This window comes from Panthera onca, chromosome F2 (assembly GCF_046562875.1).
Source record: "Panthera onca isolate mPanOnc1 chromosome F2, mPanOnc1 haplotype 2, whole genome shotgun sequence".
Taxonomy (NCBI): Eukaryota; Metazoa; Chordata; class Mammalia; order Carnivora; family Felidae; genus Panthera; species Panthera onca.
The window spans coordinates 48,797,158-48,816,521 of record NC_138356.1 but is presented as its reverse complement, the minus strand read 5'-3'; the positions used below and the strand labels follow the sequence as shown (position 1 = coordinate 48,816,521).

General features: G+C 44.3%; 1 protein-coding gene across 4 annotated transcripts in view; it reads left to right on the top strand.

Annotated features, from left to right (window-relative positions):
- AZIN1 (antizyme inhibitor 1) overlaps positions 1–6,699 on the top strand; it is a 31,350-nt gene extending 24,651 nt beyond the window's left edge. For 3 of the 4 annotated variants that reach the window (XM_060611057.3, XM_060611058.3, XM_060611059.3), the window contains 6 exons: positions 121–202; positions 588–662; positions 1,332–1,494; positions 3,475–3,590; positions 3,903–4,117; positions 4,362–6,699. In XM_060611057.3, coding sequence (XP_060467040.1) covers positions 121–202; positions 588–662; positions 1,332–1,494; positions 3,475–3,590; positions 3,903–4,117; positions 4,362–4,473 — 763 coding nt within the window. In that variant the 3' untranslated portion in view covers positions 4,474–6,699. The remainder of the gene's footprint in view (positions 1–120; positions 203–587; positions 663–1,331; positions 1,495–3,474; positions 3,591–3,902; positions 4,118–4,361) is intronic. The other variant, XM_060611062.3, reaches the window with a different exon arrangement.
- Positions 6,700–19,364: the final 12,665 nt, after the last annotated feature.

The following is a 19,364-nucleotide window of genomic DNA, read 5'->3' as shown; positions in this document are numbered from 1 at the left end:
GCTTCCAGTTCTTTAAATATTTGGTAATGTTACGTCTGGTAAATGAGAACTGAAAAAGAATTACAGGAAGGACCTCTAAGATGTGCTGTTGCTTTAAATTTACTACTCTCTTTCTTCCAGATTTCATGTTTCAAGTACTTGCAAAGAATCTCAAGTATATGTACATGCTCTGTCTGATGCTCGATGTGTGTTTGACATGGCTGTAAGTTGTTTCCTTACGTTATTTCGATGTTTTAAGCCAGGGTGTTAATATCCAGTGTTTTTACTACCTCTGAAGTACCCTCATATACTTAAAACATTTGCATTATTTTTTATAATCAGTTCCATACAGTCACATTTTTTAACTAGGTAAAGGGATGAAATAGTAATTTATTTGCATATGACTACAAGCCAGGACAGACCTCAGGAAGACTGTACTGTATACATATACCATTGAGTAAACCTTCTTCGGTTAATAGAGACCAAAGCCCTTTCTATACTAAAGATTATAACAGATCTTATTTACCTCCTTGGGAAGGGGTGTTTGCAATGTCCTTGTAGCCATAACCATTTGGATAAGCATTTGAAGTATTTTTTCCTATCTCTAGGGAGAATTTGGCTTCACAATGAACATGTTAGACATTGGTGGAGGCTTCACAGGATCTGAATTTCAGTTGGAAGAGGTAAACTTTGTTCAGTGGATGGACGTGCTGGAATAATCTCATTCTTTACTAAAATGGTAGATATAGACTAGAGTTTAACAATGGCAGGAAATAAACCCTGTACTATCTGTTTAAAATTGATTCTGGAGTACCTGGCTGGGTCAGTTGGTTAAGCATCCGACTTTGGCTCAGGTCATGATCTCATGGTCTGTGAGTTGGAGCCCCATGTCAGTTTCAGAGCCTAGAGCTGCTTCGGATTCTGGGTCTCCCTCTCTCCCTCTCTCTGCCCCTCCCCTGCTCTCGCTCGCATACTCTAACAAATATTTTTTAAAAATTTTTAATTTGATTCTAAGATAAAGAGACAATGAGAAGAAGACCTAGCTAACTTTGAAAAGCTTAAGCTTAATAAAATTCTGTGAACTCTAACATAACTTCTTATTTACAAAAAATTTGTATACAGTTGTGTTTCTGCCCTTAGGGGTACTTGATGGCACAAATGAATTTATCATTTGGATAGTTTAAGCTGTTTTATCTAGATGTACGTTACTATTCACCTTCTTGCTCTCTCCTCCATCCCTCATTCTATAATATTTAGAAACTGATTTGCTAGGGTTAGATTATAGAACATGACTGTGTGATGAATTATCTAATTCAATGTTGAAATCATAATGTGGGGTTTAAAATTTATAGGTTAATCATGTTATCAGCCCTTTGTTGGATGTCTACTTTCCTGAAGGATCTGGCATTAAGATAATTTCAGAACCCGGAAGCTACTATGTGTCTTCTGCATTTACACTTGCAGTTAATATCATTGCAAAGAAAGTTGTTGAAAATGATAAATTTTCCTCTGGAGGTAAGTTTTTTTTTTTTCCCCTCCCCATTTTTGAGAGAGAGTGAGCAGGGGAGGGGCGGAGGTGGGGGTCAGAAGATCCAAAGCGGGTTCTATGTTGACAGAGGGCTGGATGCAGGGCTCGAAATCACGAACAGTGAGATCATGACCTGAGCCCAAGTTGGACGTTTAACCAACTGAGCCACCCAGGTGCCCCCTTATAGTTTGGTTTCTGTTAGATCAGTTCATCTACAAATGAATTGAAATGATCAGATACTTGTCAAGTGTAAAATACTGTAGGACATGGACGTTTATATGTTGTGAAGGACCTCGTGAATCTAACTCTTGGTTCTGGTGTTTTGATAAGCATATTTTAGGTAAGCTTCCCCAGCTGATTGATTCTCCTGTCTTGTTAAGAACCGGTGTTTTATTGTAATGTCTCTTGTCATGGAACTTTTACTCATGGGGGACAATGTACTTTATGCTTTCTTTCATAACAAGGGCCAACAGTCTTCATCTCTCTTGTCAAACCAACAAAAAGGCACTAGTCAGTCTGTCTTCCTGACAAATACTACTTTAAAAAATGTAGAAAGTACTGTTCAACATTAAGAAGACTTATTCCTATAGTTTTTTTCCTTAAGTTAACAGGAATAAGTTTTTTTCTATAAACAGTCTTTTAAAAATGTCAAACTTGAAGAGCTGCAAGGATACAAGGAACTTTACATTTTGATCACTTGGTTAAGATGGTATCACGTGAGTTTTCTTCATAATGAATTGGAAAGATCATTGTAAATAACCTTTTTCTCTTCATATTTTTACTTCATTATTCAGTTTAAGAATAGCTTTCTCTTTCTACCTTCCTATTTATATTAGTTTAGACTCCTGGGTACTTATTCAATAGGTTATGTAATCTACTACTATTCATTATTTACTGCCCAAAATTTGGGTCCTTTTGACATGCCCCCATCATTTCCTGAGTGCTTCTTTACTTTCTGGTAAATCAAGATGTTCCAAGCTCTTCTTACCCTGCCTCAGACCTGGAGTTGGCCATTTCTCCAAAGAGCTCCAATTCATTTTAATGGAGAGTGGTATTTTAAAAACCAAGAAGAGTATTGATTGTGTTCATTACTTCTGACGTGTCCTTTTTATTCAGTGAGTACAGTCTTAAATACACGATCTGACAAATAATGAAGGCATATATTGACATCCCTATAAAAACATAAATTTCATATCGTAGAATTTCCCTCCAGTTTTGTTCCTTTGCCAGATAGCCACCATTCTGATGGTTTTTCCACCATATATTAGTTTGGGCTATCTTCAGACTTCATATAAATGGAATCCTCTAGCATATATTTTAGGACAGCTCAGTATAGCGTCTGAACAATTTTTTTTCACGTTCAGTCCTAATATTCCACTGTGAATATGCAATTTATTCATTCTCCTTGGCAGTGAATAACAATGAATAACAACTGGTTGTTTCCAGTTGTGGGCTATTATGAGTAAAACTTAACAATCTTGTGTAAGTCTTATGGACATTTTTCATTTCACTGGGGGAAATGACTAAGAATAGAATTGCCAGGTCACAGAGTAGATGTTTCCGAAGATTTCAGTGGTATTTTATCCTCCTGGTGGTATATATGTGCAAGTTCTGATTGTTTCCCCGCTTTCATGGATGTTTTCAGTATTGTCACTTTTTAATTTTCTCCATTCAATAGGTATGTGGTGGTGATGGCTCATTGTAGTTTTAATCTGCATTTACCTGGTAACTTCTGTAGGGAACTTTTTTCATGTCTATTGGTTATCTTCCTGTATGAAATGTCTTTTCAGTTTTTTAGGCTAACAGTTTTAAAGTATGTCAGTATATTTTTTTAAATTAAATATTTGGGAAATGTGAAAGCTGTAAGTCTGCTCTATAAATATTCAGTCTGTTTGCTATGCCTTGCATAGTAACTCTATTAGAAATTTCAATATAAATTCATCTTTGTTTTTTCTGCTTTATTTCAGTAGAAAAAACCGGAAGTGATGAACCAGCCTTCATGTATTATATGAATGATGGTGTTTATGGTTCTTTTGCAAGTAAACTGTCTGAGGACTTAAATACCATTCCAGAGGTTCACAAGGCAAGTTTTATTACAAATACCAGAGCTGCTTATTTGGCAGTTTATAAACTGAGCCTTTTTTTTTTTTTTTTTTTTAAAAGATGCATCCCAAGTTTTGGAGATACACTTTAGGATGGGAAATGTTGCCCTTTTTTGAGGAGTTGCCCTCCTTAGGTGGAGTTAAGAAGGAGCACCAGTGCCCCTGGCTCCAGGCCTGCCTTTCATAGGTGCATTGGGTCTGACTCAGTGAAAAATGCTCTCATCCTCCCTCGGATTCATTACCTGCATGAACACGAGTAAAAATTAATGAAGAAATAAAACCTTTTCCTACAGAAATACAAGGAAGATGAGCCTCTGTTTACAAGCAGCCTTTGGGGTCCATCCTGTGATGAGCTTGATCAAATTGTGGAAAACTGTCTTCTTCCTGAGCTGAATGTGGGAGATTGGCTTATCTTTGATAACATGGGAGCAGATTCTCTCCATGAACCATCTGCTTTTAATGATTTTCAGAGGCCAGCGATTTACTACATGATGTCATTCAATGATTGGTAAGGTATTGTTTTCATTTTAAAGCTGATTGGATATTTGAGATGACATAAGATGTTTGCTAATAATTTTAATTCTGTAACAAATGCCTAACAAGCAGTAAATAGCAAAGTGCCCCTCCCTCTGTTAAGGATTATTGGAAGACTAGTTATTTTTATAGTCTTGTCCATTTGCTTTGTGGTAGTGTGGTCTTTGTGTTTAAATTTAGAATTACACTTTTTTTTTTTTTTTTTTTTTTAATGTTAGGTATGAGATGCAGGATGCTGGAATTACTTCAGACACAATGATGAAGAACTTCTTCTTTGTGCCTTCTTGCATTCAGCTGAGCCAAGAAGATGGCTTTTCCTCTGAAGCTTAAACAGGCATCAATGCTTCTTTAGATCTGAAGTTGCAGGTTAAGCTTGTCTGGTCTACATTCCAGTGTGAAACAAATTCAAACAATCTTATTCTGTTAATTCTCTTGGAAACAAAATCTATTAGTAATAGCTGTTTGGGACCAGACGAAATCAGCTTTCATCTATAATTCATTGGGGGGTAATTGGGAGATTTAGATAATGTATCCAGATTTAAACTTAACCAGTTTGTCCTACCCCTTAAGCATTTAAAATAAAATATGCAACAAAATGGATGACTTAGTGGAGATGGAAGCCCATTAATTGGGTTCCCCATTAAATCGTTTACATACAAGTACACAGTTTTTATACTAAGGATTCATGTTAAAAAGTCTTGTAAAGTTAATGTCTTTCACCCAGATATATCAAATGTCAGTGGAAGACCAGTGTGACTTCATTAGATACGTTTAGTGTATTTAGAATGTGTAAATTTGTGCTTTGAACTGTAGTTTAATAAATGTAAAATTGCATCATAGTATTTGTTGTATTTGACCTAATGTAACCCTTGTATGATTGCAATAAAATTTTGTGTAGATTTTACTGTTTTTTCAGGCTAAAACTTTGGGAAAGGGGCTAGCTAGCAAAGGTAGTTTTGAAATAGATGTGTATATGGACTGTTATGAAGGTTTTTTTATTTTTTGTTTTTCCTTTATAGCCCATTTAAGTTTAGTTTGGCTCAGTACATTTTTTCAGTTATTTAATTAGTAATTTAAGTAAAATGTTTGGTAAATCATTGTGAAGTTCAGATTCATTATGGAGAGTCGATGTGCAGTAAGCATGATGTTTTAACAATTTTAACACCAAAAATGTTAATTCTGCATAAACCGATTGTAATAATTAATAGGTGTTTCTGTATAGATAGAATGCATAGAATACCTTAGTAAATCTTTGAATTACAAATCTTTCGGCTGAAATGGAAGATTCTATTAAATACTTTGAATAAACTTGGGGGGAGGGAAATAAAATTGCAGAAGAGTCTGCAGCGCACTAAAACTTAAAGAAGGGCTACATCTATATCCAGAAACCTGATGCTCTTTTGCACGGAACATTATTTAAATTCAGAGTTGTAAGGGGGTGGGGTGAAGCACACCTGTTCTCAGTTTCTCAATTGCAATGATTTCAAACTTTAGGAATTTGCTTTGTTTTTAGTTACTCTCCATTCCTTGTTATTTCCCATTCAGCTTAGTAATTTTAATTCTTTTCATACTAAAATCTTGTGACTGGGGGAAGGGAGTTAGCGTTACTAACCTGACAGTTGTTGCCAGGCGTTTACGTTGTTCACTGCTAGTATATTAGTAATCCTAGATCTCAGAATCACAATAGTAATAAAATATAAACAACAGGGGTCATTTTTTCCTAACTTACTCTATGTTCAGATGTGGAATTTCTGTCTCCCAAGAGGAAATGTGACTTCACTTTGGTGCCAATGGACAGAAAATTCTACCTGTGCTACATAGGAGAAGTTTGGAATGCACTTAATAGCTGGTTTTTACACCTTGATTTCAAGGTGGAAAGAAATTGATCATGAATCTCTAATAAATTTCGATCTAAACCAGTAGGTGCTTAATATTTTTTGATTTGATTGATGCCCATTTGAATTTCATGGGTTCTATTAATTAAATTTAAGACCCCAGTCCATTGTCATCTAATTACCCTTGGACTTTACCAAGGCATAATATGGGGTTTTATGCAAAGTTCCAAGCTACATGCAACTTTTTTTAACCGTAATAAAGAGGAGGAATTCTTCCCAACCTTCTTTACATGTCGTGCTTTGTGGTCCAGAAATGACAGACCTTTTAGAAGATGGTACAACTTTGAGTTCTTGGATTGAGTATACAGCTTTGAGTTTTCATGGCTTGTCGACTTTGCCATATTCATAGGAGAGCTGTTCTATGTATACAGCTCAGAGTAGCAAATATCACATGTGAATGAAATGGTAACCTTAAGAAATGTCTGTATTGTATTTGAAGACTGTTTGCCATAAAATCTGAGGTTTGAACCTAATGTATTTCAATTTGGTATGCTAAAAAGTACTGAATTAATGTAACAATCTTTTTTTTAAACAATATTGTAATCTCAGTTCAGAATTTAACTGAAAATATAAAACCCAAATGATTTCTATATAGTAAATTGAACTGTAAAGGTAATTTGTGTGTGATTCTGAATACACAGATAAAATGTTTTTATTCCTCCTTATGTTTTACTTTGGCTTCTATTGTGAAAGAGTTAATTCTGCATTTCAACTCTGAATATTATGAACTTCCAATTATTCTTTCAGAATCTTAATTATAAAGTAGCAAATCCGATAACATGCTGGGCATTACACATGGAAGATTTTGGGTAAAGTTCAATACATACATGAGCACGAGTATGTTTCCAGGGCCACATTTTCTAGATTGATCCATTAATTCACCAGCCTTTTAATAATTTTAAACTGAAAACTAAACGAAATTGATTTATATGAATTAAAATAGATATTCCAAATAAATGTGGGCACTGATAACATTCACTGAAAATACTGTGTTTAAAAAGCCACTGTTCAATCTTTTTGTCCCTTTTTGGGGACTTTGTGTTTTCTCACTGTTAATATTGGCAACTTGACCAGTTATATAGCAAGAATACTTGCTTAATTGACTAAAACAGTAGAAGAGGAGAAAAATCCGTAGTCTTGCACATTCAAGTTGTGAATAAATCCTACAAATACTTTATAATTCCTGTCTTGTCCATGCTGAAGGCACAATAAAAGAATGGTCTATTTGCAGATTGATGCTTTCATAATGAGAATAAACCTAGCCTAGGAATAAAACAAAAACAAAAAAAACTTGTTCTGGCCTTTTGATAGCAAAAGTACGAATTTCTGAAGCCTTTTTACTCTGCTGGGATTGCGATCAAATTTGTTAAGGATGGTTTGGATTAGATTTTTTTCCCCTAGGTCTGTTGCTAATTCAGGATGGGGTTTCAAAAGTATAGAAATAGGAAAGCATTTTAAGTTTGAAGAAATTCTGGTAACGTATGATCATCAGTTTGGGCAAATTAACTTGAAAAGTAGCAGTGCCTACTCTTTACTGAAGGACTTCTTTTTTCCTTTGCTTACTACAGATTGTGGGTGTTACATGTATCTTAATCACAGTTTTTTATCTTCACCCAGAATGCAGTGTAGATAGGGGAAGACAGAACTGCTACAGGCACTCTGTCCAGTGTTGCACAGTGGAAGGATTTAGGTTTTATCTGTTGCAAATGGCAAACTCTTTTTTTTAATGGCAATGAGTAGAAGGTTTAATCTACCCAACATGCTCATTTTGTGTGTTGTCTTGGAGCAGGTAAGAACCATCTCTTAACTTCTGACTCCCTTGACCTATCTTGACTTCAGCTTCAAATGCATATTCATTGGTAAATGGTCTTTCTAATCCTGATTGTACCATAACACTGCTTATGCCTGTTAAAACCTGTGCAGTTGATGGCTTAGTGAGAAGATTACTACTGGATTAACTATGGGAAGTTAAAAAGAATCTGCAGTTGACCGATGACCTGATTGTGCATTGGCGTTTCCCCCCACCCCCTATCCCCGAAAGATTTTGTAAGAGTGCAAAAGAAAATCTTGTAAACTAGTAGGATATTATTCAGATTCAATTTAGGGCCAGATAACTTAAAAGCTTTTCCTAAATAATGGTGCCAGACTGTCTGGTGTATGCCTGTATCTACAACTTTGACACCACCTCGATTTTTAGCAGTAGTATGCAGAAGACCTATGACTAAAGGTTAGGAATTTTAATTCTCTGGATTTTATTGATTTCCTCCCATCCACTTGGTGTCTCAAATTGCTTTCTAGGAGGTCTTCTCCGCTCCATATTCCAAGTCTATTTTTCACTTTGGCAACTTTTTAATTTCCAAGCTAAGGGTGCAGTATCTTTTATGCAGGAGACTGTCCCTGAATTCTTCATGACTTAAACCTACTCATTTTTCCTTACTTTTAAGTTCTCAACAGCAATGAAGCAAGAGCATTTTTCAAGTTCAGTTTCCTTTAATTCTACAAGGATGCAACACACTTGGGGTGCCTGGGTGGCTCAGTCAGTTGAGCTTCCGACTCTTGATTTTGGCTCAGGTCGTGATCTCCGGATGGTGACATTGAGCCCCGTGCTGAGGTCTGTGCTGAGTGTGGACCCTGCTTGGATTTTCTCTCAAAAAAAGATGTAATACACTTCAAGAGTTTGCTGGGAGAGGGAGAACTTTAGTGGTTCCCAAAAGAAAAGCATTTAAAAATGTTTATGAAGGTGTTATATCTCATGTTGCCCCAATAAGAACTGGGTTGAGAATTAGACTGAAGGGGGAGGGCATTAGGGTGTAGAGCTGGACATAAGTTCATATTGAGGAGGAAAATATTCCCAAATAGCATGACACGATTGCCGCCTCCCTTTTAGGTACATTTTTGCTCTAACTTGACATTCTTAAACATGTTTAGGGACGCCTGGGTGGCTTGGTTGGTTAAGCGTCCGACTTCGGCCCAGGTCATGATCTCATGGTCTGTGAGTTCGAGCAGCCCCGCGTCGGGCTCTGTGCTGACAGCTCAGAGCCTGGATCCTGTTTCAGATTCTGTGACTCCCTCTGTTTGCTCCTCCCCTGTTCCTGCTCTGTCTCTGTCTCAAAAATAAATAAACGTTAAAAAAAAAAACATGTTTACACTGAGGGGCACCTGGGTTAAGTCGGTTAAGCGTCCCCCTTTGGCTCAGGTCTTGATCTCACCAGTCCAAAGTTGGTGCCCTGCATTGGGCTTTGTGCTGACCACTCAGTCTGGAGCCTGCTTCGGATTCCGTGTCTCCGTCTCTGTCAGCCCCTCCCCTGCTTGTGCTCTCTTTCTCTCAAAAAAAAGTGCGCTGAAATTGCACCATGGACCCTTGGGGAAAATGTGGGGTTCAGAGCACAACATTTTGTCCGTGCAATATTATCTTAACATTGATCCCTAATAAAACCAATCACCTTGGGACAAAGCGGTTCCAAAATACCTCCCAGGAGGGAGTAGGCTTGAAAAGTACCAATAATAAAGGATTAGGCTCAAGCCTTAGCTATCAGCAACCCTACTCGAGTGACGGCAGTTTTGCGGCAATCGAGCAGATTAAAAAAGGACACAGACATTGGAACTAAAAGCCTAGGCTTAAGCTGTGTAAGGACCAACATCTCAACGGCCTCGGGACACTATTGTATGACACAAATGAGAAGCTCTAAGTGTCCTAAGGGTTTCCCTCTAACTTCCTTGATTTTGCATTTGAAGAAATCTGGGATATGCAGATAGGTTAAGGAATTAGCCTGAGATTTTTATGGCTAAAACATGTCAGAGCAGAGATTTGAGCCTAATACTCGATAAACCTGTGTCGTTGTCTTCGACTGGGTTTCCCGGATGCACAGCCACATGCAGAATGTTGGTCAGAAGTGCTCTTGGGAGATGGGAGGCAGGAATGGACAGAGGAGGAAGTTGCAACAATGCAGTTCCAGAGGAGGCCTCAGCTGATGCTACAGGTAGTCCTGGAGCTGGGATGGCTCTTCAGAGTTAAAGCCAATTGAAAAGCGGGGGCTGGGACTTTGTATCACAGTATCAGCCAGTCACTGGCTGGCTACCGGCTGCACTTTGCAAGACGTAAGTTTGGGTGAGCAGTTCCCTGTGGCAAAGGACAATTCTCTGGACAATGTTGTGAGTCAATTCCAAGTGGAGAATGAAGCCGTTGGCTGCAGTTGTGAGTCTTAAGACGCACCTGATACTCCTGATAGTGGGGGATGAGTCCCATCAGCCTTGCAGGAAACCTTGGAGGAGCACCGCAGTATCCGGTCCTTAAAAGAAAAAGGCTAGATCGTGTTTAACGTCTGTTTAAGGTCAAAAGCAGTTTCTGCTAAGAAGTCTAGCAGCTGCTAGGGCTGCCCTAACAAAGTACCACAAATTGGGGGCCTTCAACAACAGAGATTCATTCATTGTCTCGGTCCTAGAGGCTAGCATTCCAAGGTCAGGGTAAGTGTTGGTTGCTTCGAGGGCCGTGAGGGAAGGATCTGTTCCCTCTTTCCTTGTAGATGGCCATTTTCACGTACACCTAGCATTCTCCCTGTATGTGCGTCTGTGCCCAAATTTCCCCTTTTGTAAGGACACCAGTTACATTGGATTAGGGTCCACCCTAATGACCTCATGTTAACTTCAATTACATCTGCAATTACCCTATTTCCGAGTAAGGTCGTATTCTGAGGTACTGAGCATTAAGACTTCAACATGAATTTTAGGGGTACAAAACTAACAATGCCAATCCGAACAGGGCAACACCTTGACCCTGGGACCCTGGCCTGACTGCCTTAGTGTGCCTGCCTGTCCACTCCTTTCCTCTCAACGGCTGCTCCTTTCTTCTGTCCCCTCCCTTTCCGTTGCCTGTTACGTTCTCCAGCTTTCCTTCTTTCTCTTGTTTATCTTCCTTTTTTCCTACAGAGATCTTTGTTTTTTTCCCATTATGAAGTGATTTTGTTATAAAAATTCCAATAATACAGAAAGGTATAAAGAAGACCGTTTTTAAAAATCACCTGGAGACTCTTGACAAATGCTTTTAATGCCATGTGGCGCTGGCTTCCAGACATCTCCGTTTCCACCTCAACATTCCAGCCCTCCGTTTCCTCCTGGGAAAAGTATGGCTTCATTAACACCGAGCGCCCAGCGTTTTACTTCTGCCATTTCCAATCGTTTTTTTTCCTCCAATAGTGCAGTGAACTGGCTTTGAGTGTTACAGGGGTCTGTGACTCCGGAGAAGAAAATCCAGAGAGACGCTCTGAAGTGAGTCCACCCCTCAGGTAAGCCCTCGGGTACACCTGGAAATGGTGGGTTCGAATTGTACCAAAGGGGTGTGGCTACTTTGCAACTCTCCAGATGGTTCTCTAGGGGAAGGGGAAGCCCAGGGTGCAGACCTCCATGGCCTAGCCCAGAGGGCACCTGTAGCTGAGGGCATGAGACTTTGTCCAAGAACTAGTTTCTTCAGTCTGAGTGGCCACTTTTCACTCCCAGCATTTTAACGTCTCCCTCCCCGTAACCCGGCCCCCAGACCAGCAGCTCAGAAGGCCCTCACCCATTTCCTTGTACCTCACTCACCATTCCCAGCTCCAGCCTGCTGACCACCTCCACGTACTGTGTGACCCAGAGGATACGCAGCACCAGACTTACCCAGACACCCAGGTGAGAGCAACAGGCACACCAGAAACCACGCCTGGTTCTAGAGACTTGCCAGTTTGACTCCCTCCTGTCTCTTCACTGGACTATTGCAATAGTTCCTACCTGGTCTCCTTGCCCCTAGGAACTCCCCTTCAGCCCATCATCCTTAGGGCTGCAAAGTGGGCTTCTGTCACTGGTCTGATGGGATGACTGAGCCGCTTTACAGTCTTGTGTTTGGGAAGATTCTGTTTGGGATCTGTGCTCTCCAGGCAGGCCTCAGTCGGCCTTAGGAACCATCTTGTTACCCATCCCATGAGATCCCTCATCACCTGTCAAATAGCTTGATTCCTGCAGGGCAAAGCTTGAGGGAGGGCCCAACTTCATCACTGATTCATTCACTCGGGTGATCATTTATTCTCCAAGTACCTTTTCATATTTAGAGGCCAGACACTCTTAACACTCGGACAGCAGTAAACAAAATAGCCCTAAATCCCTGCCCACGTGGCACTTCCCTTCCAGGGAGCCAACTGACTTCTTTCAACTGACTTCTAGATAATGTCTGACAGACAAACCAGCTTCTGCTGGATCTTGGGACCTGGCGGAGCAAATGGTCTGACCCTGTAGGTGCCTCATATCTCTCGTCCAGGATGCCAGGCTGGGCAGGAGGAAACGACTATAATATCCACACAACCCCAATCACATACCAAGCAAACTGCAGGTGGCTCTGTATCACAGCCCCCACCCCTCTCTGCTGGCAAGTTCCTCTTCCAGCCTGTGACCCTAAAACAGAGCCCCGCTTCCCCCCACTCTGGCTTTGGCTGATGTCTGACACAGAGCTCATAAAGCAGTGGAGCTTGAGAATGTGGATTTGGGGCATTGCATTCCAACTTTGTTTCTACCACTTACTAGCTGTGTGCCCTTGGATGAGTTATGTAACCTCTCTGAGCCTCAGTTACCTCTTCCATAAAAAGGGCATATTAGTTATTTAATGCTGCATAGACAATTGCCCCCAAACTCTCTGAGCTTCATTTCCCCACCTACAAAAATTGTAAGAATTCAACGAATTTTACATTTAGTGCTTAAAAAAGTGCCCAGTGTATAGTAAAGTTTCGATATGTGGTAGCCATTACGTCTCCCTTGTTTCTGCTCACTGAATTTTAGCTTGATGTATCCTGGGGTTCTGAACCCTCTCATTCCTGATGACTCCTGGATAAGATGTTTAGGAAGGTGACGGGGAGTCTGTGTGAAATACGGATGACTCCAACTTTTCCCAAAGATTTGAAAAATATATTTTTCATGTAAGATAGAAACTAAGGAAAACGGCAATGAAGTTGGGCGTTGGCGGGGGGGGGGGGGGGGGCGGGGGGGGGAACCTTAAAAATGAGATAAAACGAAGGTGGGGTTAATACAAAAGTGATCATTGTAAGGTCCTGATAAAGATTGGCCCGGTTTTGGCTCGGAGATTCCTAGCAGCCATAGTTAGAGGAAAATCACATCTAAGTCAAATTTTTAAAGAAGTTTAGCAAAATTTAAAGCACCGATAGGTGATGAGTGAGGCTTTCTTGCCTTCCTTCTTACAACGCAGAGCGCAGCGATAGGGGTAATGAAGCTCAACAAGTTTTCTCCGATGAGGACCCAGACGGGTCTATGATGGGAAAAATTCTGGTATCTCACGCGGGGCACCACAGCTTAAAGTTTACGGGGAGGACGGCAGTGACAGATATTCCCACTAGATGGCGCTCGTAGATTACCTTTTGCTTAGTGCCTATGACATTACCCCATTTTTTCCCCCAATGTGCTTAAGCTGATTTCACTTAATATTAAGTTCTAATGTTCTTTCATATTTCTGAACTTCAAGAGTGCTCCCGCCTTTCCACCCTTTGCATTGCTACAGTGGGGTTTGTAGTGGGGAGGAGCTAGGAGGAAGGGGGCATTTCTGCCTCGCTTTCCCCACCTTCCCCCATATACCCACTACTAGAAGCAACAGCCTTTGCCACTATAAATCCCAAACTAAGTGCAGGTTTCCAGGTACTGTGACAACTTCTGGACCCCTGAGCCCAATGTGAGCTGGTGTTCCTGGGTGTGAGAAAATGTAACGAAAGGCTAGAAGACCTGGATGCTCAAGGGATGTGGTTGGTAAACTTTTGCGTGGCTTTTTCCAGGTGGGTTTTGAACTCCTTCAAGCTAGAATGCCAGGCCCGCCAAGGACAGGCGTGTGGCCCCACAAGCCAAGTTTACTTAGCTTGACACATGCAAGGAACTCCTACACCAGGCAAGCCTTCAGAGCCTCTCAACCTGGTAGGGTTAGGATGGGCTTTTCGGAGGTGGTTGAAGCACTCATAAAGCAGGGAACCCTTAGGACTGGTTGGTTGGTTGGGAGAAAGGAGATTTTTTGCTGATTGGTTCAGGGTCAAAGAAGGGACCTTTTATCTGTGGGGGAAAGTTCCCTGTGTGGTTGTGGCTTTGCTAGATCCATGGGTTTGTTTTTGTGATTTAGGAGTTAAGATCTTGAAGGCATTCAGTGAATTGGTTTCTCAGTGTGCCATCTCCTGAGGACACGGCTACATCTTTTACGTATCCCCAGAGCCTGGCACATAACAGATGCTCTTTGTCGGAACTCACAAACTCCCCCTCCTTTCTCTGCTTCTGCTTCTCTTCCTGGGCTTGTCCTGAGATGGGTGAGCAGAATGCCACACGCTACCCCAGAGGTGAGCAAACAGGGAGGGTAGCCATCATCTGTTCATTCACATGTTTACCGAACACATATTTATGGCTCTGGGCCAGGTGCTGGCAACACCATTATGGGCAAACCAGAAGTGCCAGTATCCTGAGGGAGACAAGTGTCGAGCCAATACATGGAAGACTACAAGAGTCACGGTCATGGAGAAGTAGCACCTGGTGGTGAAGAGCATTCGATGCGGCATTTGGCTTGATCAGAAAGATTTCCTGGTTAGAGAATAGTTGCATTGAGATGTGAAGGAAGAGTGGGAGTTAAACAGGTGAAGAGATGGAGGGAGAATGGTCCATGTAAAGGCCACAGCATGTGCAAAGGTCCTGGGGTGGAAACTCGAGGGACTGAGGAAGGCAGCCAATTATAGAAGCCTTATAGAGGCTCATAATGCAGTCACCATGCATTTTTATCCTAGGAGAAATGGGAAAGACGTTACCGTTTTTATAGCTACGGGTGGGGTGTGCCTCAGAGCTGTCAAACGATGTGCGTTTTGCGGGTCACGTGCCGCAGAATCCGAGGTGAGCTCGTATTCCTGGGCGGCTGCTCCTGGTGGCCCTGGAATGTGTCTCTGTGTGACATAACTGAGTTTGTATTTCAAAGGCATTCGTCACGTTGCATTGTGGAGAAAGGACCTGAGTAAATCGAGAGCTGGAAGTAGAGACTGGTGAGGCCCTTGCATTGGCAGAGGTGGAGGTGGAGAGCAGGGAAGGGTGGGAGGGCTGTTTCAGAGGTAAATGGACAAAGACGTGAGATGAGTCCCAAAAAAGGCGGGAGGAAAAGGAAGCAGAAGATGCCCGAGTTTCTAGCTGGTGTAACTGCACGGATGACAGGCTTCATCACTGACACGGGTCCCAACAGAAGAGGACCAGGGTTTGAGGGGAGGTTTGTGAGTGTGGTCTTGGGCATATCACATTTAAGGTAAATTTGGGGGTGGGAGTCAAGTGGCAACGTCAGCAGGAGGTTGGATCTTCAGTCTGGAGCTTGGAGAGATGCCAGACACAAATGCCTTGGTTCCCATACCTTTCTTGAGAAGTCACAGCAGTGCCCTTTTTGCCCCGGTGGTGCTCTGGGAGGGTGGGGGTGTTCGGGGGAAGCTGGGCTCCTCTCTTTCAAAATCCCCAGGGGAGGTCCACTGGGGCCAGCTTCGCCCTGGAAGCGAGTCCAGGAAGAAGACGTGACCGCACACGTGCTGAGGTCCATTGGTTCGAAGGCAGCTGCGAGTAGGGAAGGAGGTGTGACCACGTCCAAAAGTCCAACCCCCCTAAATCCCACTCCTTCACATCCCACATCCCAGATTCAATCACATCTCATCAGTTGGCACCTCAATTGTCTGAGCTACGAGGCACACGGAGGATGCGAGAGACAGGCGCACGGGAAAGCATGAGCGCATAGCAGAGACTTGTGTCGCCTACCCTTGGGTGTGGCCAGAGGTTAGTGCAGGGTCCACAGTGTCTACAAATTCAAAATTCAAATTGCCCGGGAAACCCAAAGTTTTTAGTTTGGTTTGGCGAAAACCCATTTGGCCTCAAAATGTGACTGAACTGACATGCAGCTGTTGATGGTGTTTGTGTATCCTACTTCGTGTGAATAGCCATGCATTTTGCTGCAGGAATCGTGTGTTTGATTACAGGGTGTTGTCCAGATTCCAGGTGTGTGTTGGGGGGGGGAGGGGTACCTTAAATGTGTACTGTGAATACTTGTGAACCCCAAGCTCATCTGCTACGAGGGCTAGTGGACCGTTTTACCATCAATCCCTTGCATACTCACATCTGTGGGGTCAGGGGATCATAAAAGAAAATTTAAGCATGATAACAACAATGATCCTGATAGCGTATAAAGCCTGATCCCCTGTAGATAGAGACAAATGGTTTCTCAGCATCTAGAATGCTGCCAGTGTTCTAAACACTGAGGACGGAGCAATGAATAAAATAAGGCCTCTGCGTTCACAGAGCTGGCAATATTGTATTTTTTATTCTATAAAGAGTGCACACACACAGATTTGCCGATGTGAAGCACCGTAAGGGTAGACATGAAAACTCCTAACAGTGTTAGGAACTATGAGTGATTTTATTCTTCTCCAAATTTCCAAATTTTCCTGAAATGCCCAGGAATCGCTTTTGAAATCGGATTTTTTTTTTGGGGGGGGGGGGGGGAATTATGATCTTTAATTAACCAGTAGTTTCTACTGACCAGACCCGAGCAGCCCCCTCAGTGTCCAAAGGCCGGTCGTCGCTGTGGGTGCAGGTGGGGCCCGCGTGCAGTTCTGAGGTTTTACCAGCAGAGGGCGCAGCGTCCCCTGGGCTCGGGGCGGGGCCGCGGCGGCGCTTTTCTCCCCAGCAACACCGGCCCGCGCGCCGCTCCAGAAGCGCGGCCTCGCGGCTTCCCCGGCGGGGCCTCCCCTTGCCCCGCCCCCCGCCCGCGGAGTGCCCGGCAGGGGCGGTGGCCACGCTGCTGCGGCCCTGCCCACGCCTCGCCCCGGGGGCTCGGGCCGACTGGGGCACAGTGGGCGGGGCCCGGCCGCGCCCGCGCCGAGCGGGAGGGAAAGGGGGCCGAGCGCACTGACCCGCCCGTCCGGGCCGCCTCTCCTTCCCCTGCCCCCTCCGCCCCCGCCCCGCCCTTCCCCTCCCCCGGCCCCCGCCTCTCGGCCCGGTCGGCGGGGCAGCGGCTGACTAGTACTTTGGAGCCGAATGGGGAGACGTGACCGCCGAGACGCGGGCCGCGCGGAGAGCAGGCGCGGGGGAGGGAGAGGGAGGCCGAGTTTCTGGGCACCTGGCGGCCGGGCCGGGTGGGGAGGGCAGCGGCCACCCCCACCGCCAGCGGCCGGTTCCCAGGGGAAGGGGAAGGGAAATGGGCTCCTCCCCGGCGCTCGGGGCCCCGGCCCCGGCCCTGGGCTTGTGCGCGCGCGGCGAGAAGGTGCGTCCTGTTTGCCCCGCCGCGCCCTGGGCCGCCGTGCAGCCCGGAGGGCCAGACCTGGGAGGGCGCCCGGATTACCGGTCCCGTCCGCAGTAGGTGGTCGGGCCTGGCTTCGGGACGCGACGGGAGGGAACCGGTGGCGTCCCATCCAGACACAGTTGTTTCCCAGTGGTACCTCTGTCCAGCCTCAAGTTTCTAATCTGTAAAATTGGAGCTGCCACACCGGGAAGCTTGCGACGCTGTAAGGAGAGGTGCCCGGTAGAATCCAGAGAGAGAACAGAATTGTCCATGCGGAAATCCGACAAAGGGCCGTCTCGTGGCGCCTCTGCTGCATTTCTCGACACCTTGGACAGTCTCTAGCTTGCCTTCAGTTTGGCCAGGAAAGACCTTCCAATAACCACTGGTTACCTTTATAGCATTTCCTCTAGCCGTGATGGGGATTCAAAGGGAGAAGAGTGTCCAGCATATCAATGACTCCCCTTGGGTTTAATGCCCCCACCGTAGGATTAAGTGTGGCCTCTCTAGGATTCTGGGTGCAAGGCTTGAGATGAAAAACGCAAAATCCTAGGATATTAGAAGAGTCAAAAGGCAGGGACAGATTGCCACACTACTTTCAACTGCAGCTCTTCCAGATTCCAGTCTCCTTCCTGCCACTTGCCGCTGGACGTGGCTGCTTCACCAAGTTACTGAATGTCTCTCACCCTCAGTTTTCTCAGCTGTCAAATGGGAACAACACTGCTTGGTGGGGACAGGGTCAGGTGCTCAGGATGGATCTCAAACTGTTAGGGACTCCATGAGTCCTATAGGCAACATTGTCATTTGTCAGGAAATTCTTCCTTTAGGTCTAAATCCTCCCTGGACTCAAGGCCATAATTCTGCTTCTTAGTCCTGGGAGAGGTTGGCTGGTTACCCTCTTGTTAGTCGATGCCATTTCCCTTGCAGCAGGGAGGCCACTGCCAAGTTCCTAAGCCTGACCTTCCTACCACAGGGCCTTAGATATGACTTCAGGTTCCTCCCCAAAGCTGTGGACTGGGGAGGTGGGGGTGGACAAATACCGAGGGAGTTGTGAGGCCCAGATTTGGAGAGTTTTCCTAAATTTGTGAAAAGAGTTACTAGCAAAACAGGAAGAAGAGCATGTTTACTGAAAACCTTCCCTATGCTGAGGTGACTTATCTCAAGATCCTCACAGGGGCAGGAACCATCACTTCCATTTTGCCTGTAAGAAAGAGAGGACCTATAGGCCGGGTCCCCAGTCTATCCCCAGTGGTCCTCTTCTACTTCCGAGGGCCGGTGTGGCAGGAGATGGTGCCACATCTAAGCCCCCTACCAGTGGAGTCGATGGGACCTGCCTACAGTTCCCACTGACGCCCAGTTCTGCTGGTGGGGCTCATGGTGGCTAGCTATCACTGGCTCTTAAAAGGCCAGTTGGCCCTCGGGAAGCAAACAGAAGCCTCACCCTCCCTTCCTGTCGGAAACTTTGGCCTCAGCTACAGAGTGGATGCCTGGGAAGCACATTTCAACTCCAGCTGCAGGGAGTCCGACTGCTCCTGGAGACCTGCCAAGGCCGTTCTCCGGGTTTGTCGGAGTTGGGAAGTCTGAAGGCCAGGAGGCCCCACTCTGAGGGTGGGCCTGACCTGGATGCACTCATCGGTGACATCTGCATCCGTACTTTTCATCCCTGGCTGCCCATTGAAAGAAAGCTGATGCCTGGGCTCCACCCCAGAAAAAGGAAGTAGAATTTCAGGGAGGGGGGGCCCATGCATCTAAATTTTTGTTTTCGGAAGCACCCCCCGGGTAATTCTAATGTGCTGGGATCGAGAAACACTGAGGGAGATCAATACATATAGATAGTGATCGAGGGACAGAATAGGAAAGTTTGAAATCTGAACAAAAGAGGATTTGCATTAGACACCAAGTAATAAAAGCCATCCAAAGCAGGGAGGTTCCAGCAGCTGTGACTGAGCAGGACTATGGAATTCTTGGAAGGAATCCATCTGTCTGGGAACTGGCATGACTCGGTGCCCTGGGGCAGAGGGCGGAACCCT